The sequence below is a fragment of the Salarias fasciatus genome, chromosome 6, assembly GCF_902148845.1.
Source record: "Salarias fasciatus chromosome 6, fSalaFa1.1, whole genome shotgun sequence".
NCBI lineage: Eukaryota > Metazoa > Chordata > Actinopteri > Blenniiformes > Blenniidae > Salarias > Salarias fasciatus.
In genome coordinates, this window is record NC_043750.1 from 7,282,250 (window position 1) to 7,304,759 (window position 22,510).

Sequence of the window (22,510 nt, forward strand, 5' to 3'; positions counted from 1 at the left end):
CAAGTAAACACAAAAAACAATGCATTTTCCTTTGGAATGCTGCAGAAACAGGGCCTCAGGGGACAGAGAGGACCTTGTCGTCTGTCCACCTTTCGCTTCCACTGCACTGCAGGCATCGCTCCGCCTGAGCAGCAGCCCACTCAGAAAGTATAGGAGCCGTTTCCCCAGCCTCTGAACTCATGCTTAATCCTCTCTGAACTGCATTGTTTGTCGGCTCTGTTGAGGAGGGCTGCGGCAGGTTCATTGTTAGCAGCCCATAGAGTCCATTCATCTTTGAAGGCTGCTGGCTCCTCTCCGAGTTCTCACAAGTTTTGTAAGCTTTTGGCATGCACTCCTGTCTCGCTCTTAGTGGGTTGAGCGCTTCCAGCCTTCCTTTAAAGAAGCATCACTGAAAACACCAAGGACCACTGTCTCGGTGCAGTATGTTCTGTAGCATCTCATTATGCTATCAGATCAGTCTGGTTTAAACTGTGAGAATGGAAGTGAGTCATGTTCTGCTGGCAGCACGCTCAGAACCCGAAGAACTGATTCAGAAACGTTTACCCAACCAACAACATCTTTGTTTCTGAATTACTGTTGGTGCTTTGAATCTAGATGCTGTTATTAAACCTAAGAGGTTCATAAATGTTATTTCAACATCCTGCAGTTCATGAATGAGCTATCTTTACTCAAAATGCCGGTAAAGATGACAGTAACAGTTGACGTGACAACTTTAAACATCAAGAGTGGCTTCAAGCCCCGTTTACACAACGTTTCAAGTGAAATTGCATCGGTTTAGGTTTTTGTTTCAGAAAATGTTCATGTTTACTTGGCAACATTCTTAAAACGACACATTAACATGGAAATGATGAAAAAAGTTTTTACTTTAGACCACTAGTGGGTGCTACCATGAAAAAAAGACATTAACTAAACAATGAAAAGAGGATAATAACAAAACATGGTACTGTGACTACAAACCCATAAAAAATAAACCAGTGTCATTAATATATCAAGGTCTTAAAGCCAGGCAAAGTTCTGAAGACAAAGTTTGAACCAGCAGCCTGGCACATCCTCCAACCCGTTATATTATCCACTGATCCGAAGATAAACATGACAGAAAACTGGTGTGGAAGAAGGTTAAGCTGAGCATTTACCGCTTGGTGGACTCCATCTGAGGTTCGCTTAAAGGAGAAATGTATTCTCACCAGACAACTTGATTGACTCGTGTTTCTCACTCTCATCAAAGTTGGAAGACGAGCGGTCATCGTCTGAGTAGGAACGGTTCGCATCGCCCTGCAGAGAAAGAAACAAGAATAAGACAAAACAAAAACATGTTTTCCCCATAAAAGATGAAGACAGTGATCTATTTTGATCCATTTCTTTATAACCTGGACCTGGAGCAGGCTTACATCGGAATCTCTTTTTGTGGAGTTATGTCTGCAGATGTTTACGCCATTACCTCAGTCAGTCAAACTAGTTTAGCTTCGAGTTCTTCAACCATTTATTTCGCAAGTGACCATATTTTGTAAATTCTTTCTTCATAATAGTAATCTATAAATATTTAACAATCAGATGATGATATAGCTGCACACCGAGATCAGGTTAGACTATGAACATGGGGAAAATTATAAAAATCTTTGGTCAAGTAAAAGTTCAATGCTCACAAAACTATGACTGTGTCTTGTTCCTTAGCTTTGATCTGTTAAGCTGCAGAAGGACTGAACCAATATTGCAACATTTGTAATTTGACACCAACATCTGCAAAAGAGATGGAAATTACACTCCTAGAAAAGCGTACAATTCATAGTATGATCGCCCAAATCAAATAAATGAATGAAAATAGAGGCAGAATCAATAGATTACTGTTAATCTCTGGAGTGCAATCAATTCAAGGCTGTTTTGCCTCCCACCAAGCAATTTTCATTCCCCAGCGCTCCCGATATCCGTCTCATCTTCAGAATAAGTCTTAAACTCTGAACCGACCGACTTCAGAACCCCTTGGGAGTTTGGTGAAGAGCGGTGGAATTCCTCTTACAGTTTTCACTGTTGGGGTAAATTGACTCAATAATCCTGAGAGTTTAACAGCAGAAGACACAGATTGGATGAGTGGAAGGAGTGTGAGAGCCAGAAGAGGCCAAATAACCGAGCGAATGGCACAAAGACACACTGGACAACTGGTATTTCAGAGAGATCAATCTGAAGGCTCGTCATCTGTGTCAGTGTTTTCCCTCCATTTCACACATCATAGAGACACGCCACATAGATGTGGCAACGCTCTGATCTGTGTCTGAAAGCCTAACTGGGTTACTCAAGCGCGCTACAATTCTCCAGTAACGGCGTGTGTGAGTCTGACAGCAGACTGACAGTGACGTTTCGCAGCGTTTTTAGAAACCTGTCAGAAATTAGACTGCATCTAGTGGATTTCAAAAGGTGGGGCAGGTCTCTCTAACACGTATAGGCTCAATATGAAACCTGGAAAACTCCAGTGCGACACCACCATTATGTCTTTTAATAGAGATCAAGAGTCATGGTTGACTCTTTAATCTTTCCACTGAAACTGACTTGAAACTCATTGAAACCTCGGCTGCTTCTGCTGCTTGTTTGTTTAAAATGAGCACATTTCCTTCTCTGGACACCAGATGAATGAAAACTGAAGCTGAAGAGTTTCTGTGCAAACCCACTGTGAGCATGGCAATCTGTTCCGCGATCATGAAAACCAGCAGGGGTGCAAGTGGCCCCGGCCGAAGGTTAAACTGAAAAAAGATGAATGTCAGCTGCCGGTTGGAAAAGACGCCAGGGTCTCTGACTTGTCAAGATGCAAGATGGTTTCATGATTCTCCCATAATGTAATTAAAGCAGAAGAGGAAGGCTTCTAATGCATTGTAACACCAGATACACACAAAAATCAAGGGATTTTAATACATCTATGAAGTATCTAAGAATATATAGAGTGCCAATATGTTTCCTTTTCTTTTCTTTTAATAAAAGCACTCCACAATTCCCTTTTTTTTTCTTTTCTAAAACAAAACATTTTTTTTTAAAGGCTTCCATTACGGTGAGATTTTCAGTACTTTTACATTGGACTACACTATGTATATAATGTGTTTCGGTTTGAGTGAATGAAGGGACTCACATCTATATGGTGACATCCCATTTGGTTGAGATCTCATTGTTGGTCATCCTCCAAAGTATAACTTATATGATTATCTCTCTCCATGTCAGTGTGCAGCATTTCCAAAGAATGGTCAGAAAATGAGAAATCCAGCTGTTCATGAAGGTGTCGGGTTGTTTCAAAGTTCAGAGGAAAATAATCAAGCAGTTTTGAGATGACAGAAATTCAGCAGGCCATCTTTGAACACCTGGAAACAAACGGTGCTTCTACAAAGACTCATCAACCAATCAATCAATCAATCGAGCAAATTTCCAACAGGGAACAACCGAAGGCTGGAACCATATGATCAGGTCTGACATATTTTTAGACACAGCAATCAGACCGTCAAGTCAGAATTTGGTGGACACAACATAGAAGCATGAGTTCATCTTGCTTTGTATTTTTCAAACTCGTGTTCTGAGTGTTGATGGGTAAAGTTTTTTTTTTTTTTTTTGGTATGTGTTGGACCCTATAATCCTGCCTGAGCTTTATTTCTGGGCCCAGCAGAACTCAAATGCCTCCAGTGCTCCGTTTGTCTCAACACAGGGTGATTTCCATCTTATTAGAGAAGTGAGCACATGATGGTTGGTTGTTCTTGCTCCATCGATTCACGGGGTCATGCTTCATTAACAGAAGCGTGTGATAATAGAAGGTTGGAATATTAACTCGCTGAGGGGAAGCATCTTTATTTCTTGTATTTCCTCGCAGCTGTTTGGGGGCTGCGTAACATGTCAGCGATAATTTGACAAGTGTCACCTCTCCTCATGCAGGGTGACTCCAATTAACAGTTGTTGAGGGGTAGCAATGAAGGAGATGACCAAGACTGGCCCCACACACCTCAATCATCAGCAATTCAATTAAAAGCGCGGATACCAATCTAATGCTGGACAGAGACCATGCCTTGCAGTTCACACTCAAGCAGCAATGAGTTCACTCACCTCTGCCTGAAAGCCCTCCACCAAGATAGCCACCAGCAGGTTGAAGAGCACGTAGTTGCCGAACGTCATGAGTGCCACAAAATAAAGAGCGGCAAGCGGCGAGGTGGCTGCCATGCCGTTGTACAAAACCGCGTTCCAGTCTTCCTGGGTCAGGATCTTCCAGAAGGAGAACATTCGGAAAAACAAAAAGGGACGTGAATGAGGACGTTCAGCCAAAGTACAGATTTATGACTGAACAACACATGGATGTGTCTTTATCATCAACATCATCATCCTCATCCTTTGAACGTTTATCAATGATCATTAACCACCACTAGTATTTGTGGGTCCTCAAAGTACTTAGATGAAGAAATGTGCATCAGTCCTCTGCATACAGCTTGTAGGCAGTGGTTTAAAGATTACCTGGAAAACAGTGACGATAGCCCAAAGCAGAGAGTCAAAGTTCTTCCTGTCTGGCACCGTGTCTCCGGTCTCCGTCTTCAGACTGAATTTACAGCCAAAGATGTGCATTCCAAGGATGCTACAACACAGAAAGGTTCACCTGTTAGAATTAGAATCATCTGTGGGAACAAACACATAAATGAATGTGAACTGAGACATGATAATCCTCACTCCGACTGGCTGATTGGACCAGATGAGAACATTTCCACTGTATGGAAGTTTGAACACAGGTTTTGGGGCTTGTGTGTGAAAGACTAGTTAAGGTACCCTAGTTTCAGATGAACGATAAGGTAATGATTGGATACTATTGGATTTTTTTTGTGTTAATGCTTGTTTTTACACTTTAACAGTGTCTTAGTTGCAGTTATGAAGATAAATGTGAACATCTGAATGCACCGCGAGCTTGAAGAATGCATCTGTTCCCGTGGCCTCACCGTCGCTGTGAAGCACCACATTAAACTTTTAAAAGCAGTAGACCGGGTGCTTGGATATGGAGTTAATTGCCTACAGTTGTAATAAAGGTTTCTTGCATGGCGCTGGATCCTTCTTTTACAAAACCCAGCAGCGATTGTAAAACGGGAGCTGATGAAACCGGGACTGTTTTTCATGATTTGTTTCAGCTGTAAATCAACATGACAGTTAATTAAAGTACAAAGACACACACACACACACACACACACACACACACACACACACATTGGTATTGGTAGAATCGTAACTGTGACATGCAGTGGATTCAACTTACTTTACATAGATTTAACTTGATGATAAAACACTCCAAAGTTTTCTAAGGAGTGATGATTTTACAGAAAAAAGAAAATTGAACCGAGAACAGCACATTATTGCGTGTTGTCATCTGAAATAACACAACTTCAACCTGTGTGAACCTCCCTTGAAAACAAATTAGAATAATGGGCAAAGGAACCAGTGGAGCTGCAAGGAGGATTAGAAACAACAAGTCCTGTGGACATTGATTATTCATTAAAAGATCTTTGAGTTTTCAAAAGTGTGTGTTGGTTTTTCAGCTCATCTAAATTTGTCCTTTTGATGTTTTTCTCTGTTTATGTCGTGAAATCTAACTAGATCTCAAAGTGTCTGTTATTTTTGTACCTGGGGTTAATAGCTGCTGGAGAACAGTGCAGCCCTCTGTTATGCAGTCACAGCCAGAACACAGAAAACCCAGTCAACAAGCTAAAAAGCACAAGATTTTAGAAATATTTCTGAGTCTTTTCCCTGAAAACAAAATCAGAATAGTAGGAAAAGGGTGTAAACAGACTGAACCTGATGTAGAATGACTGTAGGTCAACAGAGTCAAGCAGTACTGTAGCTCTTCATAGTGGTCTCGTCTCGAGAAAACATTTTCAAGGTCCTGGTCTTGACTCAGTCTTGCCCCCTTTAAGTCTTGGTTTTGGTTTTTACTTGGTTTCAGGTGAGGTGGCCTTAACTACAACACCAAACTCCAGCGTTAACACACAGCCTGATAACCTCACCTGAAGATGAAGATGAAGAGCATGAGAAGCATGCAGAAGGTGGCCACATTGTCCATGGTCTTCATCAGGACCACCAGCTGCCTCCTCAGGGCCGGCATGAACCTCACCAGCTTCAGCACCCTCAACAGCCTGAAGGTCCTCAACACGGACAAACCGCCATCGGACTGGCCGACAATCTCACACACACTGCGACACAAACAGGCAAAACAGGACCACAAGAAAGAACGTTCCGTTGAGATCACTGTTCAAACTTGTCCTTCTCATTTCAAACACAAATGGACTTGATGGAATTTCTGAAGATTTTTCCTCGATACCCATACTTACCTGGACTGGTGTGACCCTGACCAGACTGGAGTTTCAAGTGAAAACAGTGTTCTTGTAATGTAATTTTCATGTTGGGCCATCAGTTGGTGCTGTTGCTTATTTTTGTAATAAAACCACAATACTACCATGCTATAATTAGTAATCATGAGTATAGAATATTCGTAGGGACAGACGACCAAGTTTGGATATATTCTGGGAGACTCAACGATGAAGCCACCAAGTTCCAGAAGAAAATGGATGGAGAGCCATGCGGACGCCGCCATCTTGCCGATCTTGGAAGGCTTTCTGAGAAATCTGTCATCCAGTGGCGGCCGGTGGCGAGGGGCGCTTGTTTTGTTCTCCTAGACCGTCAGTGGTGGGCGGGGTTAATTCACTTCCGCATTGGTGCGCTCGTTTCCCATCTGTGCATTCCAGGCAGGCAGTGTTGAAGAAACCAGTTTATTGAAAATAATTGTCTATCTGTTGTGTTTGGAATGCGCCTGGAATGCGCGGGTGTGGAAACGATCGCTCCCGCCAATACAGAAGTGAATTAACCCCGCCCGCCAGTCACGGTCTAGGCTGACAGAACAACTGCCCCTCACCACCGGCCGCCACTGGATCATACCCCTCTGTTTGAAGTGTGCCTTGGGAGAATCTCCTTTTGGAGGGGTGACTGGCCCTCCTTCTTAGCCCTACCCCTACATTATAATGACAATTGGGACACTCCTACCCCTCCACGTGAACGCGCAAAACGAGGGGTAGGGCCAAGGGGGAGGGCTCAGGGGTGAAATGGGATTCAGCATAAGTCCATGCATTGAATCCCCTGAACACACACTTTTTACCTCATCTGTGCTTATATTCACTTATGGAGAAGAGACAGTGAATAGTGGGATTTTCTGATCAGGTTCTAGATGACGAACCTACCTTCAGGTAATCAATGTGCTCCCTTAAAGGTGCTGTAGGCAGGATTCGGCATCTCCGCCATCTTGCTTAGGGTTACCTAAGCAAGATGGCGATTCGACCCATCTAAGATGGCGACTTGAAACCCAGCACAGCCAATCCTGTCCTTTTTTCTCTGACATCACGCCCTTACGCAAATTAAGCCCCTCCCACAATGACGTGCGACGAACGCCCCTCGACCAATCACGGTTAGAGTCTCATGGGCTCTTCTGATTGGTCAAATATACCTGGAGCTGTCGAGATTCCTTTTCAGCTCAGAACAGAGACAGATGGAAACGCTGCGCCCTCGTGGTAGTGTAGTTATGCTACACTCCTAAAGGATTATCAATGGATACTCTAACATTTAATCCAAAGAAAACACAGAAACATTAGCATTGACTAGCAAAATCCTGCCTACAGCACCTTTAAGAGAATGCCTACCTGTGGATACTACCAACGGATGTCATGCTCAAATACCTTAAAGATGCATTAAGGAGTTTTTCAACTTTAAAAATACTTATTTTCCACCATAAATATGTTACAAATATTCAATGATGTGTACAATGTGCCCTGACATATTCCCTGCAAGTACCGCTAACAGCGCTAAATTCTCACTTAAAAGTTGCAGTGCCGGTCCGGCACTAGCATTTTTGGGGGGAGAATTTGAGATGATATGACGTGATGTGCGCTCCCACTGACCTGATATCCTTAAGTTTCGTTTTGTCCGCCATTACTCCACTAGACGCTAAGCAGCAACAGCTGAGCAGTATGAGGATAGATCTTCCATAAAGTAAGAAAAGACCGGCTTCTAGCACTGCCACAGCTCCAGCACAGACTCCACCAGGCAAAAGAAACTTAAATTTTACTCGAGCTCTACTTAAAGAGCGAGGAAGGAGTTTCCCTCTTCCGTGCAAGTACTTGGACGCAAGCCACAGGCATAGTGTTTAACAAAGCTGCAGTTCCGTCCAAGGCCTGCAGGGGCCGCTGTTTCGAATGAAACGTGCAAACTCCTTAATGCACCTTTAAATTAAATGTTTCAGTTTCTGTTTGCTCAAACTGCAGAGAGGATGCGATTTAACTTGTCATCTCTTTGTGTTCTGTTGGGTAATATTTATGAAAAGAGAGCCTCTCCAGAGAGGGAAATCTGCCTGAAAAGAAATGGGTCTTCTAATGCTTGTAGCTTTCAAAGGCTCCACTCAGGACATCAAAATAACGCCTGCTCCCATCCTGCACAGATTGAACGGGCCACTTTTCACCGAGCGGCGCTGTATGAATAGCTGAGGACATTCAGATAAATCAAGAGAGGGAAATTGTTTGTGGTGCAAGAGATAAGAAGACAGATGTAGATATGTTCAATCAACATGGATCTTCTGTGAAGGGCTGCACATTTGATCTTGTTCGGTTTTAGTTGCTTTGATGTGTATTTGATCTCCGGGGTTATAATGGGGATCACAGACAAAGGTTTGTAACTGATGAATCGCGAAAAAAATCCACACCAGCAGGATCAAAGGTGCAGACACACATGGAACTGGAGGCACACACACAACCACAGAGAAAAAAAAAGTGTTTTTGGCTGGATGACGATTTGGCATCCACAATTCATACAGGTGGTACATAGATAGCAATCAGATGGCAATATGACAAATATGAATACGTTAACAAGCAGCTTGTTTTCAGAACTGCCTGACAAACCTGAAAAGCATCAAAACTCAAGTCCATCAGTCACTTTCAGAGAAAAGACAAACTTTGGCTCCAAAGCTTTACGCTTGTGTGATTGAGTCTCCTGAGGTTTGATCAGGTTAAGATTATTAGTTTATGAACACAAATGGACAAATCTCATGGTAAAGACAGGAACCAATCAAAGTGAGCAATCTCCCACCTTATGATGACGATGATTCCATCAAAGACGTTGTAGGGATTCCTCAGGTAGTTGAATGAGCCGAAAGCCGTTAGCTTGAGGATCATCTCCAAGGAGAACATGCTGGTGAAGACGATGTTGCAGATCTCCAGAACGTTGGTGAGCTCCTCTGGCTAGCAGGGTGCAGGGATAAAGAGGAGATGAGAGGGATCATGAGGAGAGGATTAAGAGACAAGAAAGACTAAAAGAAGAACAGGAGATATGAAAGAAAAAAGAAAAGGAGCAAGTTTTTCTCTTCAGCTCTTTATGACCCTGTTTAGGTTTCTTTCTTGTCTTTTCGTCCTCCTTGCTGTGTTTGCTCAATATGAGAATGAACTCTCACACAGAGGGCTAAATTCGGCCCAGTCATGGTTTCCAGTACATCACCATTCAACAGACGTCCCCGGTTGCTTCAGCAATGACACTTGTGACATTTGGCCACCCTGGAATCCATGAGCGCTGCATTTACATGGGCATGTGTGCATCCGCGCACGTTGCCATAAGACGTGTGTTTGTGACTCTAATGAGTGTTTAGCGGTGTGAAAACACGAGCTAATGATGTGTGCCCACCAGTGTTCGGACTAGCCAAACAGTCGGCGGCCCCTGGAGATCCATTACTGCCGTCTCATTACTGCAGACCCAGGGACACATCTGAAGACTCGCGTTTTCCGGGTGGCTGATGTATAGAACCAAACAAGAAGAGCAGCGGTGCGACGTCACATTGTCGGATGACAGAAGAAAACTCTCTATTTGTGAACTAAACTTTATCCTGACTCATTTTTTCAAGTAATTTGCTTTCAAAAGTGGAAAGAAACAGATAAACAAAAGCAATGAAGTAGGTTTTTTTATGCTGCTGTATTATAAATTATCTATTTGGACACATGACGTTTGAAAAATTAGTGATGACTGTGTTATGCGTTGGTGGACCAATCACATGACGGCACTGCAGTGGTAGTTAGCACCTGTTACTAGTTGGAGCTGGGGGTGAACTGTAATTCTCTGTGTTGTTTTTGCAGGTGACCGTCAAATTTTTTTTCTTTATGCCAGACCAAATGTTTTCAAGTGAAAATATGGAACTTTTCTAGGTCCATTTACACGATACTGGTGCTCAGAGGAACTGAACCCAAACTGTTGAAACGGCTCCCGAGAAAAAAGCATCCAAAAAGTTGCATTTTCCGTGGCTCCCAGCAACACTGTCGCATAAATGAGCACAGGAAATGAAATGGAAATTTTCTGTTTTCTCTTGAAGTCTCCATCGTGTCAGTGGGGCTTTACAATGAAGCTCAGCCTTTGTAGCCTTTACATTATTCAGATGCTTTTTCAACATCAGTCCGACCCCTGTTGTGCACAACACCTGTTTTTGTTGTTTGCTTTGTTTTTTACATGTTTCATTCATATTCAACAATCCCCTGAGAGTAATTAACCGACCCCCTGCTGTTGTTTTATGAATAAATGTAAGCAGAGTGATAATGGACATCATAACAACACCAGAGCCTCGAATGTGTGTCATTGTTCAGTCATTATAAACATCCCCTTGTTTACCTGTCACTCTGGGGAACAAACATGTCTCTTATGAGGCTCTGTGATTCAAACAAAATTAATTTTTTGAGGATTATAAAGCTGCTCTGGATGGAAATAATGCAGATCCCTGGACCAGAGTGGAAAGTTTTCGATGTTACCAATATAAAGACGTAAAAACTGTTTGACGAATCCAAATCTTGGGTGAGTCTTTCATACTGATTGAATAATTGATTGTATTTTCTGAATATGGATTTTTTTTTTTTCTTTTGTTGGAAATGGGAGTATCCCCCAAAACCGTGACCCCATCAATCCAGTCATTTCCGTTTGGGTATCAGTCTTGACATTTTGGCAGCGACAGAAAACCATTTGATCCCCGTCCATCTGTGACTAATCCCCAAAGTGCCTCTCATGAAGATGTATTATTAATTCCCAAACAGCTGCTGAATTCTCTTCTCACTTGAGCAGTTCATACTGTTTGGTGGAAAACGCTTTGTGGTGGGAAAATGTCTTAAATGTGAGAATTCCTCCTGAACGAGGGTCACATCTTCATCTGAGCCTTCGCTCTTCTTGTCATCCTTGGATGGTTTGTGAGTTATTTTAATACTAGTGTCTCACATGTGTTTTAATGAGAACAAATACAAACTGTATTCTTTAGAAGATGAATAGAAGATTATGCATCAACAGTTGGTACCCAGAGTCTGGAGGATACACGGAAGGAGATATGCTATCAATGTATTTAAGAGGATTTAACGCTGGAGTGTGGGTGTAAGCCTCCGAGAAGACGACACCTGATCCACCTGAACTCTGAGGAAGTTTGCTTCTGGTCCACTGCACTGTTCTCGACTTGATTGTTCATTTTAAATAAGTTGGATTCTCAGTAATACATTATCTAAAGTTGAGATTGTAACTCCAACTGGTTAATGACTTTATCTCTCTGATTCCAGCTGAAAACACCCGCCGTGCCGCAGTGGTTAGTGCTCGCAACTCATAGCTAAAAGATTCTGGTTCAAATACCATCCGGGGCCTTTCTCTGTGGAGTTTGCATGTTTCCTTCAGATATTTCTTCAGGTATCCTTCAGGTTTCTTTCCACTATCCAAACACATGCAGGAGAGGTTAATTTGTGACCTTTACCCTCTGATTAACTGGTGACCTGTCACCCTCCCCCAGAGTTAGCTGGTTTTGATTCCAGTACCACGTGAAGCTGAACAGCTTTAAAGCGGTACAGAAGAAGGATGGAGGAAGCATGAATGTATGGAGAAATGGAAGGATGGACGAATCGAGAGATCGATGAATAGATGGAAGGATAGATGGATGGATGTGGAATGGCAAATATGACTTTTCACTCAGCACTTGTGAGGCTGAAGGTGTTGTCTACTGGTCAAAAGACCTGGTTTGCACACTTCATCGGAATCTATTCAGTCTGGAGGAAAATCACTGTCAATTCCATATCGTTTGCATTTCTGTATCTTCACATCATTTTATGAAGAGAATAAGAAAGATTAAAACATTTTATTGATTTATTTTTACTTTTATAAAATGCATAAAGTATGCCTGCAAATATGTAAATGTAAATATCCCTGCAAAATACCCTGGAAGCTGCTTCTGGCTAATAAGGGTTGTTTCAAGCTGTGACAAAGTCATTTTTTTCAGGCACCTCCACTGAAATGTACAACCTGATGGATATGGTAGTTATAAGTATGGTAAAGTTTTAGCGTTTGTAGTGGAATTTGAATCAGAAACCTGAATCAACTGTATATATACTGTAATCAACCTGTATCAACTGTTTCTTACTGTGAATATCTGTGTTTCATGCTAGATGATTCAAATGTTTTCTTTTTTTAAAAAAATGACTTTTTTTAGAATTAAATTGTATTTTGCAATTCAGGGGGTTTTAAAGTGGAGGATGCACCACGGCTTACCTGGACCATACAACAATATCATGAGATGGTATTTTTATTGACTTTTGGAGCCATATGTATGTAAAGAAAAAAGCTCCAACTCCCATCATGCTAACCATGAAAAATATCGACTTTTACAACTCAAACTCAGCCTGGGGTCCTCGATCCACACCCGTAACACACCGACGACAGTCCAGACATGTTCTACACACCATCAAGTGTTCTGTCTTCACCTCTTCTTCTGGAAATACGGACCCAGGAAGACATTTAATGATTTATTAATGTCTGTACTGAACTTGCACAGGGAATCAATCAGCTGTGTGCCATATGAGGACTGAACACTAACTACAATACCCACAATGCATTGTGTCCGTATGCACTATAGCAGCCAAAGTAGTTCAAAATACACAACATTAAGCACAAATGATGCAAAATATATAATAAAATTTCTCTGTAATGCAGACGCATGTGATGGGTGACAGCACAGGACCGCTGGGGAGGACGCAACATGACACAGCCATGCCAGGGCGCCATGCATCCGGTTTAAAATGGGGATCAGTTCCTCTAGAATAATTAGTGTACACTATGCTCAAAACCCAATTCATCATATTATCCATCAAACTGTAGCTACGGGTCTCATCCTCAAACAAGAGGTTACGTTTGTCTGTAACAGGAACAGACGGGAGGTGCAGTGAGCATAATCCAATCGGCCTCAAACTTTAAACAGTCCTGACCACAGCCACATGGCCACAAACACTCAGTAACAGCGCCGCCTGCTGGAAACAGGAAGTGCAGAGTAAACAGCCCAAACATGGTCCGATCGGCCTCGAAGCTGACAGGCTGCATGACAGTACAGATCAGATTACTTAACATTTGTTTGATTGAATGTTTGTAAGAATCACAGTAAGACAAACAGAAAGAGGCGTGACTCCAGTTTTCGAAGCAGACAGCGACACCACAGACATTCCAGCTCACAATAACCCCCCCCCCCCCACCCCCACCCCCACCCCAACATTAAAGCAGCAAAGTCTCTCCCTGCCTTCCTCGTTGTGTCTCTCTCTATTTTTAGCCACCCCTGAGATGAGAGACGACCCACCACTGCGGCGGTGGCAGCCGTGAGTGGGCGATGGTATAGCGAGAAATATTGATAGAAAGACAAAGAATGTACAAACCAGAGCAGCGGAAAGACATCAGAAAAAGGAAACATAAATACAAGCACATCACAGAAATTATTTTATTCTCATTTCACTTGCAGACCTCGTTGGATATCGTCTAAACCAAAGTTCACCATTGTGAAATGTGCTCTTTCTCTTACAAACTTCCTCTGCATCCTCTCATCTAACCTGAGCTGTCTGTCCTGTTCGGCTGGGGAATCCCTTTCTCGAGGGATTATGAATTAACAGAGGAAAAATCAACAGTGTGGAGGAGTAGATGAAGAGCTCCAGGCTGCAGGCAGCAGAGCTGTCGTTACACTGGGATACCGGTCAAAGCAGGGAGAGCGACTGTATGCATTACAAGAAATGAGGCACAAATCATCTATCTTCAATCTACTTCAAACTGATCAGTGTCCTTTTTCCTCTTGTTAAAATATAGTAATTGTCTTGCAACAGTCGGCTTCATCATCATCATCATCATCATCATCATCATCATCATCATCATCATCATCATCATCATCATCCCTGCACAAAGCATCAGGTAGGAGGACAGGTAGATTAGAATATGAGTATTTTGTTAACAGGGCAGAAGAGGTTTAAATCTGCAGGTTTCTTCCTGTTACTAAACAGATGCCAGATCTATCTATCTATCTATCTATCTATCTATCTATCTATCTATCTATCTATCTATCTCCCCATCAGTCTTTACACATTAGACACTACTCTTCCTGGGGTTCATTCTACATCAAAATAAAAAGTATTACATTCATACACACAGCGAAAAACAGGCATTTCACAACTCACATTCAGATTTAAGCCCACTTTTATAAGACTGAGTGATCAAGTTAAGAATTTTAAGGCACAAGAAGAAGAAACAATAGAATTGCAAAATTTGCATTATTTCAGCATAATTTTATTATTGATCAGTGCAGTCGTTCGGTAAGATTTTAAGACAACATGGTTGGTCGTCCTTATCATTTCTGGAGGCAGCCGATTCCACTGTGAGTTTATGTGATTGTAGTGGGTTATCTACGACCATATCAACCTAAACAGCAAGAACCTTGATGTTTGGAGGAGAACGGGGCAGATGGATGGATCATATTCAAGATTTTCACCGACAGACTGTGGTTTGAATGCAGCAGGACGATAACAGCTGTGAGTTCATTTGGAGTAACAAATGTAGATTTATAAAGTCAGACCAGAATCTTTAGGTAAATTTGACCAGCTGACGAAACCAATCTGTCTGTCCTAAAAACGGATGTACAGATTAATGTTTTCATAATCTGAAACCAAATTCTCTGGGAAAATATGTTCAAAAAAAGGAATAAAGAAAAAGTCAAAGGTAGAATGGAACAAAGAAAAACTATTGATAGATACCAATAGGGGGAATTGATTATCTGCATTTAGTTAAATATTATCATTAATCCAAAAAAACACGTCTTTTCACGTAGAAGCATTGCTTATTTGCGTGTCAAAAGGACATGAACAGAAAATTGTTGAACCCTTCAGTCATCCCAATGTCACATGACGCTTTACAGAAAGGAAACTGCAAAGGAAGCAGCTTCCTTTGATTTGCTGTGCAGTTTTACTGAACATGCAGAGCAGCGCCTGCTGAGTTCTTCCAGGTAAAGAGACAGATTACAGGTTTAAACGGAACAGAGAGAGAGCATGGAAGTTTTCACAGAGGGCGAAGTGGAGCACAGAGGGTGAAGAGATGAAAGGCGACCCATTACCTGTTCATGGTGCTCGATGCCCATGCTGATGGTGTTGATCAGGATGGCGATCATGATGCCTCGATTGAAGTACTTGCTCTCCACGATGCCCCACAGCTTCTTCCTTGTGTCGTACCACAGATCCTTGCAGCTCTTCTTTGGCCCGCAGCACCCGTGGCTTCCTGAGCTGTCCTGACCTTTCTCGCCCTTCTCCTTGCCGCCAGACTGGCCGCCCTCTCTGTCCGCTTCCTCCACGGCGCCCTCGCCTGCCTCGTCGTCGGCCGCTCCGCGGACCGCTCCCGCCCCGTCGCTCAGTGTCAGTGCGGCGGCACACTGAGGGCAGCCATCTGTGGCAGAGGCGGCGGAGACGGCCATGGCTTCAGCCGGCGAGCCGTGGTCTGGTTTATGATGATGGGGACAGGGAGGACCTGCTGAGATACAAACAGGGAGGATTAGACGGCGAGTGTATGGAGCATGTCCTGAGACACCGATCGATTCAGGAACCTTGTCTCGGCACCGCTCTCCTCTCACGTCCTCCTCGTCCATTTGCCGTCCTGTCCCTCCCGTCCCGTCCTCCTCTGCCTCTCCCAACGCCACTGAAGCCTCGCGGCTTCCCTCGCAAGGTGTTGAAGAGGTTGACGGTTTGTCTCCTGGCCTTGCGGAGGACGTGGCAGACCAGCTGGAAAAGCTCTTCGTAGCAGTCCCCCGGTTCACTGGCCAGGGTGGACGAGGACGAACACTGAGCTCGCTGCTCCTGCATCAGCTGATGCTCCCTCTGCTTGGTTTCTGAGAACTGGGTGGCAATGACCACGAGGCACAGGTTGATCATGAAGAAGGAACCAACCTGGGCGGCACAGACACGGCAAAGAGTCAGACAGCTGTTAAATACTTCCTGACTGACAGAAAGCTGTTCAGCTGTTGAGCATGTGCACACCAGTACGCCTCTGATTCTAAATCTATTCCTCAAATTTAGCACCTTGGTAAAAATGTGCATGGTTTGTAAAGGAAAGCCTGTCAAGGATTGTCTCATAAAAGTAAAGAATGAACATGATTCATCAAGGATAATGATAACACTTAGAGTCTGGGTGTAAAAATTGTCCAAGTCAAATAATTTGATGTGTTAGCAGTCCGCTTCTGCCAGCTAATCACACTGTTAAAAAAAAAAAAAAAAAAAAAAAAAAAAACCTGTCAGGAGGATGGCTCATTGCCAGAGAGCAGCTGTTGCCACCTGGCTGGACAGTTCCTCACACAACACATTTTACAATATGTTTGCAAAGAAAACGTCCATTTCAAAACCACACTGAAGACACTGAAATACTGAGGTTTAATTCAGTTCTTTTTGTACCTTTTGTCATTATTTTTACTGCAATAAAAAAGAAAGCTTCCCAATGTGAGAATAACAAACTCTGAGAAGCCAGGAATTAGGCATATGGTGGCTTTTGCAGTCTTCATGCTCTATTGCAACCTCTAAACATTAATTTCTCACCAGGAAAAACACTGCATGTGACCATCCATGGTGATTCACTGGCATCACACACAATAAGCTTCCAGACAAGCCAGCGCCAGTTTTCATCTTTCCAGAACCATTTCGGTTAATGAGATCACAAACTATTTTACACAAGTCTTATATGCTCTTGGTTCATTCTGAGAGAGACACAGCTCCTTCCAGGTACATGAAGATCCAGCAGTGCAGTAAGACACTATGGGTAGCTCCAACCAGACACCAAGCACTGTTCTAGTGGTAGAATTCATTGTACATCTCCAAGAAAAACCACCGAGGAACAAGGAATGGTACTTGTACGATGCTGTGGGTCTTTAGATGTTACTTACACCAACCCCCATGTGGTACCATTCATCATTAATTGATAACATCTAAAGAATTTTACTTCCATTGGTGCGATTGGTGGTAGCATCCAAAGCATTGAATGGTACCACACAGGGTACCTACAGTATTTTACTGGTTGATTCTGGAGATGTGCAGTGGATTATACCACTGGCACCATCCATGGTACCTAGTTACACATGCTTCACATGTTGCCTTCCTGTCCAGCTGGATGCTCGTGTACCTGGAAGAAGATGTCACTCAGGCTAAACCAAGAGCCTTTCCCTTTTAAAGAACCCGTGCAAAATCACCTGAGGGCTCATTACCTAAAGTAGTTTAGGAAAAAGAGTGATCGTTGGAAGATCAGGATACACATAAGGTTAAACATGCATTGACATCTATGAAATAGTTCCTTTTGGTTTTGTTTTTGCTTGTTTTTGGACAGTTTGTTTTTTGAATCCAGTATGACTGTCTGTCCAAGCTCCCACTGCTTCAAACTTGATTTCTTATTGACTATATTTTCTGAAGTGTATATAAGGAACTGAATTGTATGCTGTGCAGACATTCTGGATGTCCAAGGCTGCTTTTCCACAAGAGACAGCAGCAGGCTGAACAGATTTAGAAGGAGAGAAGAGGAGGAAAAAGGGAAGGAAAAGGGCAAGGTCACCCAGAGAAGCTGAGCTGATGTGGAAAAAGAGAAGGGGAGGAAAGGCAAAGAAGGGGATGAAGTCCACCGCTCTGCAGGCTGCGATCAATAGCGACTGTCAGCCCGATAACCTCCATTCTGCTCGCCATCTGAGCCACTGTGACAAAGACGACAGAAGAGAGGGTGAGCATGTGTGTGTGTGTGTGTGTGCCAGTATGCGAGGCTGCTTCGTTGACTCTAAACACAGATTTACGGTCAGACGGGACGGTTTTCATCCCGGACAGAGAGGCAGGCGGTGGGTCCCGGCTCCCACTCAGCACCTTTTGCCGATCCCATCAAATATTTATGCTCAGACGCCGTCAGTGAAGCCGAAATACAATTAGAAGAGTGTGTAGCTCTGTGTGTGTGTTTGTGGCGTTTCAGCGTGTGCACAGTCACGACGTTCGAGAGGAATGGGGTGTGTGTGAATGACAGTGAATAGATGATACAAGGCATTTTGCTAAAATCTGAAACTGAGCTGAAGAGCGAACGACACAGCTAAGTGCCTGTTTTCGCTCCCCAGAGACAGCTGGAAGCAGCTGACACGACACTCCGCAAAGCTTTCCACAAGCTAATTGTTTCAGCTTTTACAGCATATTTTCTGTGATTATGAGGCTGATAAAGACACAATATCCAACACATTTGCTAGAGTATCTCTTTTTCACTCATGAATTGACTTTCTTCTGGACTTCTTGCCCGTGGGAAAGGAAGCTGAGCAACATGAAGCATCAAAGTAGCTTTGATTTCTTGGTTTACTTTAGATTGTTGAGAAATCCTAACATTGTGGATTTGTGAACACTAATTTTCTACCTGTGTTGTAACCTTGTGACCTTCATTGTTGAAATAAAAAGTAACATCTTAGGCCAGTGGCGTAAACATAAGAGAAGACACACTTTTTTGTAACTAATTTCTTAGACCCAAGCATCAAAGCCAGACTGTCAGTCAGTTTGTGAAAACACGCAAAATGCAATAGATACTGGAGAACATTTTCAGGGGGGCATTCCACTGCTGCTTTTGGTCAAGGCTCTATTAATGTCCAGCAGTAAAACTTAGATTTTTGCAAAAATATGAACATTTTCGTCATGTGTACTCTATAACAAAACAAAGATAAACCTTAAAATTCAAAGTTAAAGGTTATCATCATATTGCCGGTTGATGGTGGCATTTCTACACACTCAACTGTAATTCCATGCAAAGCCTTTAATTCCTCCAAGTCGGCTCGTGTAAACTGTTTGATAATCACTGTACAGAATCTCGCTAGCTCGCTCCATCTTTACCTCACTTTTTTTCATCTGTCTCACCATCTGTCACTCTCTCATCCCGGTCCCTCCCGGCGCTCTCCGGCATCGCTCTACCTCGGTGCCTCATTTTAATTCAATTGCACATGCTCGATCTGCGTTACGCGAGTCGGGAGACGCGTGCAGAACTCGTCTTTCCCCCTCCCACCCATGGCTCTTCCTCTCAGACTGCTCGCAGCTCGGTGTCATGCAGTATTAAAGGAAAGATAATTAAAAGTCTCCACATCCGTCTGCCTGTGACGTGAGGACGAGCCCTGACGTGAGCGGAACTTTCTCAACATGTGAAGAGTAAATCACCGCTTCCCCTCGCGCTCTGAGTCTGTTTGCGAGACAAGCCTGAAAACAAGCTGGAACAAAGCCGACAAGAGGCTGGCTGTCAAATCTTTTCTCTGTGGAAGGAAAAAAACAACTGCAGGGAGCAAACGCCACGTTGGTCTGCAGCTTGATGAGTTCTAATGCATTCTTCTCGGGGAATTCAAAAACAAGGAGATTTAGCAACTCCTTTTTCGAGCAGCGGAGTTTGAGACGATGGAGAATTTGGGGTCAAAACAAAGGCGGCACATTTCCCCCCAACGAGATGTCTTGGTCCTAGCACGCTAAAATATGAAATCTGTGTGTTAGTTGGTATGCTAACTGTTGTGTGCACCGCGGCCATATGAAATAGTTGTTCTGTGTGAGTGCTAGTAAATCAACATTAATGTTTCCCTCCAGTGTGTCATGAAGAAAATTGAAGAATTGCCGTTATCTCTGCTCTGTGTTTCAAACGCTCACATTGGAGACACAGATCTGTTCCAGCTTCTGGCTTCTTAGAAAGTCAGAGCAAACCAAAACAGCTGTAGGTAACATTCTTTAGTAACTGATAATATTATTGGCAAAACCTTTTTTCATAATAAGTGAAGCAGTGAGCCACCAGACTGCCAGTTTATGGAAAGAAGAGAACACTGACTCAATACCTGGTTTCACCTGATAAAGCTTTAAATTTGCCATTTGGTTTCTCTGTCTCATGATAGAAATTCATCAGCACACTTTACACCATAGTTCAGCATCTGGGAGCACAGGTCTGAGCAGAAAATGTGCTAATTATGATACAACAAATTTACATTTCGTGCAAATGATTTCTTGTGGATGTAAACGATGTGAAAGTTTATCAATGGAGTCCAACTTTTTAGGGAAGTGTTTTAGTGTGCACATTTCCACACATTTTTGGGTTTTTTAAAGTGAAAGAAACTGCAGTGATTCTGAATCGATTACCTTTCGCTCAGAGACTGCCTCCTTTTTTCTACATCTTAAAAATTGATGCGGCAGTTCATCCCAGTTCATTTCAAACCACGTCTTTCTGAAATGTGTTCCACAGTGCCGATGGTATATCAGCGTGTTTTTCCTTGTTCTAATATGAGAACTTTAAAGCAGCTGGTTTGCGACAGTGGAGGCCGGGAGACAGAGCCACCTGATGGACTTGCTTTTAATTAACAACATTTCATTTCAGATCAAAGACCAACATGCGGCCCCCTCCTCCTCCAATCCCCTCTCTGATTTCATGCCGACACCCCGGTCCATCATCGGCCGCCACCTCCTCCTTTCCACCCGTCCTCCTCTTCCTCGTCTTCCTCCCTTCCTCCTCCACCTCATCTCCGTCCATCCCGCCAGCCGACTCCTCTTCTCCCTTCAGTTTTCTCTCCCATTTCATCATCTTTCTTACTTTCCCACCAACGCTTTTCCCCTTCCCTCTGGCTCCACGGCGCCTCCCCCCACGCCCCCCTCCCTCCGCCCTCCTCCAGTGATGTTTTCCACATCAAAAGGCAACTATTATATCACCAATCGTCTGTGGCGAGGCAATTTGGTGAAGGGGGGGGGGGGGGCTTGATGTGATGTGGAAGACTGTATCCAGCAGCAAATCTGAAAGAGCGAGCACAGGAATGTGTCCTTTCTGCGTGTAAATATATTGGAAAACGTGTGTGTTCGTGTGCTTTGGCGTGACTAAGATTAACAAGAGTGACGGATACATGAATGATGCTCGATATACAGCTCAGAGAGAGAAGGGGGGGGGGCGGGGGCGAGTTTGAGAACGGAGCCGGGAGGTGGTGGAGATGAAAGGAAAGGAGGAGTGAAAGGACGTTTAGGGGGAAGGGGGAGGACTCGGGGGGAACGGGGGAGCAAGCCATGGCCAAAGGAGAGACTTAAGTGGGAGCCGAGCCCTTCCCCACGGCAAGAAATGAGGGAAATAAAAAAAAGGAATGTTGCAGTTGGAGGAGATTGACAGATTTAACAAGAAGTGTGTGCAGAGTAATCCTGAACGTGGTACAGAATGAAAAGAAAGAAAGCAATTAAAAGTGTATTAAAAAAGACGAGACGGCCCCTGGGTGGAGGAAGGAGCTGAGACTGGCAGTCACGTTGCATTATGGGAACACTTTCACACACACTTTCTGACACTGACGGAAAATAGTTGTACTGATGGTACATGGAGCCACTGCAGCACACAGGCAAACAGACGCAAGAACAACGGCGATTCATCGGCTGTTCATCCCAAAAAACGGAGTGTGTGTGCAGGAGAGAGTGTATACAATGAAGCAAACACAGGAAGCAGAACTCTCAGAATCATCAGACAGCCGAAGTCCAAGTCAAACAATCCCAAAATTGAACATAGACCTTCACATTTTGAAAAAAAGAAACAACTGATCCTGTTTGATCATGCTGTTGAAAGATCAATGGTGAACAGGAAGGACACTGTCACAACTTTTTAGAAAAAAAAAATAGTCCTGATGATATTTTTTTTCCTTGATCATCTCAGTTAAAAACTGCCTCTGTTTGATTGGGTTTCCACAAATACAGCATCATGTCCTAGCTTTTCTGGACTTAGGGTTTTATCTCAAAATGAAGCTGTTCATCAAAACATGATTTCATCAACTTTAAAAAGGCTAATACATCACAGCTCTTCAGGGCTGCTTGATTTTTTTATATCGAAATGTTGAAGTGTCATTGAGAAAGGCACTGAATTCCAGCCTACTCCCAATGGATGGACTGAATACCTTGCTTAAAATCCAGGATGAGGGAATAAAAATGTGTTTTACTCCAAACAACCATCTGCTTCTGACTTGGTCAGTTTTCCCAACGTGGCTTTTGCATTACTTACAATGATAAGCAGTATGAAGTAGATGAAGTTGTAGAAGGAATGAGCATCCATCACGTAGTACATGATCTCCACCCAGCCCTCCAGAGTGATCACCTGCAAGAAAGAATTTAAAAAAAAGGTAGTTAAATGTCATTAGGCTGTGAACAAGTGT

General features: G+C 43.3%; 1 protein-coding gene across 1 annotated transcript in view; it reads right to left on the bottom strand.

The window, feature by feature from the left end:
• LOC115389487 (voltage-dependent T-type calcium channel subunit alpha-1I-like) overlaps positions 1–22,510 on the bottom strand; it is a 207,553-nt gene that overhangs the window by 73,679 nt on the left and 111,364 nt on the right. Inside the window, exons 7-14 of the mRNA XM_030092887.1 lie at positions 22,360–22,452; positions 15,929–16,268; positions 15,446–15,852; positions 9,121–9,272; positions 6,000–6,185; positions 4,471–4,588; positions 4,069–4,224; positions 1,185–1,272 (exon numbers count right to left, since the gene is read on the bottom strand). Coding sequence (XP_029948747.1) covers positions 1,185–1,272; positions 4,069–4,224; positions 4,471–4,588; positions 6,000–6,185; positions 9,121–9,272; positions 15,446–15,852; positions 15,929–16,268; positions 22,360–22,452 — 1,540 coding nt within the window. The remainder of the gene's footprint in view (positions 1–1,184; positions 1,273–4,068; positions 4,225–4,470; positions 4,589–5,999; positions 6,186–9,120; positions 9,273–15,445; positions 15,853–15,928; positions 16,269–22,359; positions 22,453–22,510) is intronic.